The sequence below is a fragment of the Bison bison genome, unplaced genomic scaffold (assembly GCF_000754665.1).
Source record: "Bison bison bison isolate TAMUID 2011002044 unplaced genomic scaffold, Bison_UMD1.0 scf7180017849233, whole genome shotgun sequence".
Taxonomy (NCBI): Eukaryota; Metazoa; Chordata; class Mammalia; order Artiodactyla; family Bovidae; genus Bison; species Bison bison.
Window position 1 is genome coordinate 8,440 of NW_011479806.1, and position 2,693 is coordinate 11,132.

The window sequence follows — 2,693 nt, forward strand, 5'->3', positions numbered from 1 at the left end:
GCCAGTGTAGCTCTAGTATCAGATATAGACTCTACTCAGGATAAAATGGCATCAATTTGAATGATCCACTCCCTGGTTATTCTTGCTTAATTTTGACAACTATATGTTTTTCCTTTGAGTTGAAAGAGTTGAAAGGTGCGGCTAATCCTAAAACACTTAAGAATGATTTTGAACAGTTATTCTTGATCCACTCTGAACTTGGAGGTTACTATCCTTCATGCTAGTAGCTCTCAGTAAATAAAACAAAAGCTGAGGGCTTACATCCCCAGCGCCACTAAATATTTTGTACTAAATAAACAAGAAGATATGACCAGTTAATATTATAATTCTATTCCTTACCTCGAAGTCAAAACTGAGCTCAAATTTTCCACAAGTTGCTACTTTCCATTCAATAACAGATGCAGCAGCCTTATTGAATGCAAAGAATGGGAGTTGCACTTACTTTGAAGGGGCCTTTATTTAGGAGTCTGGTATTACCTAAGTTCTCTTTAAAAGTGCTTGCACGCTGCAGGACCAGGCCTTGTCACATACCACTCCAATTTTCACTAAAAACAGGGTAACATTAAACAGACTGCAAAGAAAAACATTTTCAAAAAGAAAACATACATCGATAAGGAACACTAATGTTTACTTTTGAAAGTAAAACATAAAATGTTAGCTTTCATAAAACCATACTTTTCAGGAATATAAGGAGTTTGAATATTACTGAATCAGTATGGACTGAAGATAGGCTACTCTGATACGAAACGAGGACTCCAGTTATTATCTTTCTAAAAATGTTAATACATGAAAAGACGTTACATCTAAAATACAACACGTATGGCAAACTGTGTGTGCAAGTGCACTAGCTTAAAAATATAGAATCCTAACCACGCATAAAAGGGGATGTGCCTTATATATTCATAAGATGTAAGCAAGTATGGATATGCTTTCACTAACACAATGCAGGTAAGAGAAGGCAGCTTAGAAATAGTGTTCTGAATATAAAAAAGTTAATCTTGTAGAAAATTTATACTTTTGCGTTTTCAGCAAAAAGCCATGCAAAAAGGTCAAGAGTTTTAAACTTAAATAATAAAATCAAAAAGTCTAACAGACTGAAATAAATGTTCAAAAAGATTTCAGCTAGAGATAGGAACTGAAATTACATCCAGTGACACTTATCAGGTCTTCTCTTAGAAGATGCATGACTCCTACACTGACATTTGAAAGAAATGTTTAAAGCATAACATCAACTTCCCAGATAAGTGAATTGTTCTATTAAACTGCTTCTGGAAGTAGTTTCAAGAGCTAGCACTTACAACTGACTTATTGCATGAGTTTGAGGCCACTAAAAAGAAAAAAAAGGATGCTAGCACAGAATGAAAACATTTTTACGATATTAGACCAATGGCTTTGATAGTAAAACTGGTGAGGTTTTTCTTATGTTTTTTAATTAACTACTTTGTCACAAATGGATTTTGTTTGGCTTTTTTGAAGGGAGAAAGATGTCATCAGTTGCAACGTCTGACCTCATCCAGAATATATTCTGGAAAATGCAGGTTGCATACTTGTAAACCATCCAGCTTGCAGGGCATCCGCGGGTACTCATCTTCCTTCCACTTGTTTTCATCCGGATCAAAGGTGAGAATAGAATCGCTGTAATGACCATTGTAGCAAAGGCCTCCAAGAACCATTATTTGTCTGTCCAGCACAGTCACACCATGGCCACTTCTACCAATTGGCATGGATGCCAAGATGGTCCACTGATCAGTCTCTGGGTTGTACACTTCTGTGGAAGGGCATCCCTGAGACTCAAAAGAGGCTCTCAAGATCACACAGACACCACCAAAGACATAAAGCTTGCCGTTGTATGAAATCATCTTGTGAAAGCATCTGGCATAATTCATTTTGCTCTTATTCTCCCAACAGTTGGTAACTACTTGCGTTCTCCTGGTCCGCTGTTCTATGGTCCCTTCTTTACTGGGGTCAAACACGCATACTTGCTTGGAAGTGGAAGATGAGGTGATTCCACCAGTGATAAACAACTTGTTATTGAGCACTGTCCCCTCATGTCCATATTTGTTAACTGGATAAGGATCCACAAATTCCCATTTATCATTGGTGATGTCATATCTCTCAGTTGAATAGAAAGTCTCATCTCTGGTTCTGCCTGCTACAGCATAAATAAACTTCCCAATAACACCAACTGCGAATTCTGAACGTGGCACAGACATGTCTGCCATTCGGAGCCAGGAGTTTTGTCTTGGGTCATATCTAAACACTTTGGAAGAAGCATGGAATTCGCCATCTGGACCCAGCTCTTCCCCACCCAACAAGAATACGAAGTTATTGACGATAGCAAGGCAGTCTGGACGCAGAGGTACTTGTGGGCCCTCTAGTTCCCACCAGACTCTTGGTTTCTTTAAGAGAAGTATTTTACTGTTAACCATGCTATGTCCAATCATGCCTCGGAATACTGTAGTTTGGGGTTTGGCAGAGCGGATGCGGCTTGATTTCATATCCAACAGAGGCTGCTGGTGAATGTTCTGAAAGTAATTCAATGCTTGGTCAACTTCATAGCGCAGCTGTCGAGAGTATCTGTAAAATTCTGATGTCTTAACCTAAGAATACAAGTAAAAGAATTTAACAAAAAAAAAAAAAAAGAAAGAAAGAAAAGAAAAAAGAACATCAATGGCAAAATATCAAAGCCCACT

The 2,693-nt window shown here is 38.1% G+C and overlaps 1 protein-coding gene across 1 annotated transcript; it reads right to left on the minus strand.

The window, feature by feature from the left end:
- Window positions 1-6: 6 nt before the first annotated feature.
- Window positions 7-2,600, minus strand: KLHL15 (kelch-like family member 15; the record flags this gene model as incomplete). Its single annotated transcript, XM_010846739.1, has 1 exon — window positions 7-2,600. A coding segment is annotated over one exon (1,110 nt), but the record flags the coding sequence as incomplete, so codon positions are not given.
- Between the last annotated feature and the right edge of the window lie 93 nt (window positions 2,601-2,693).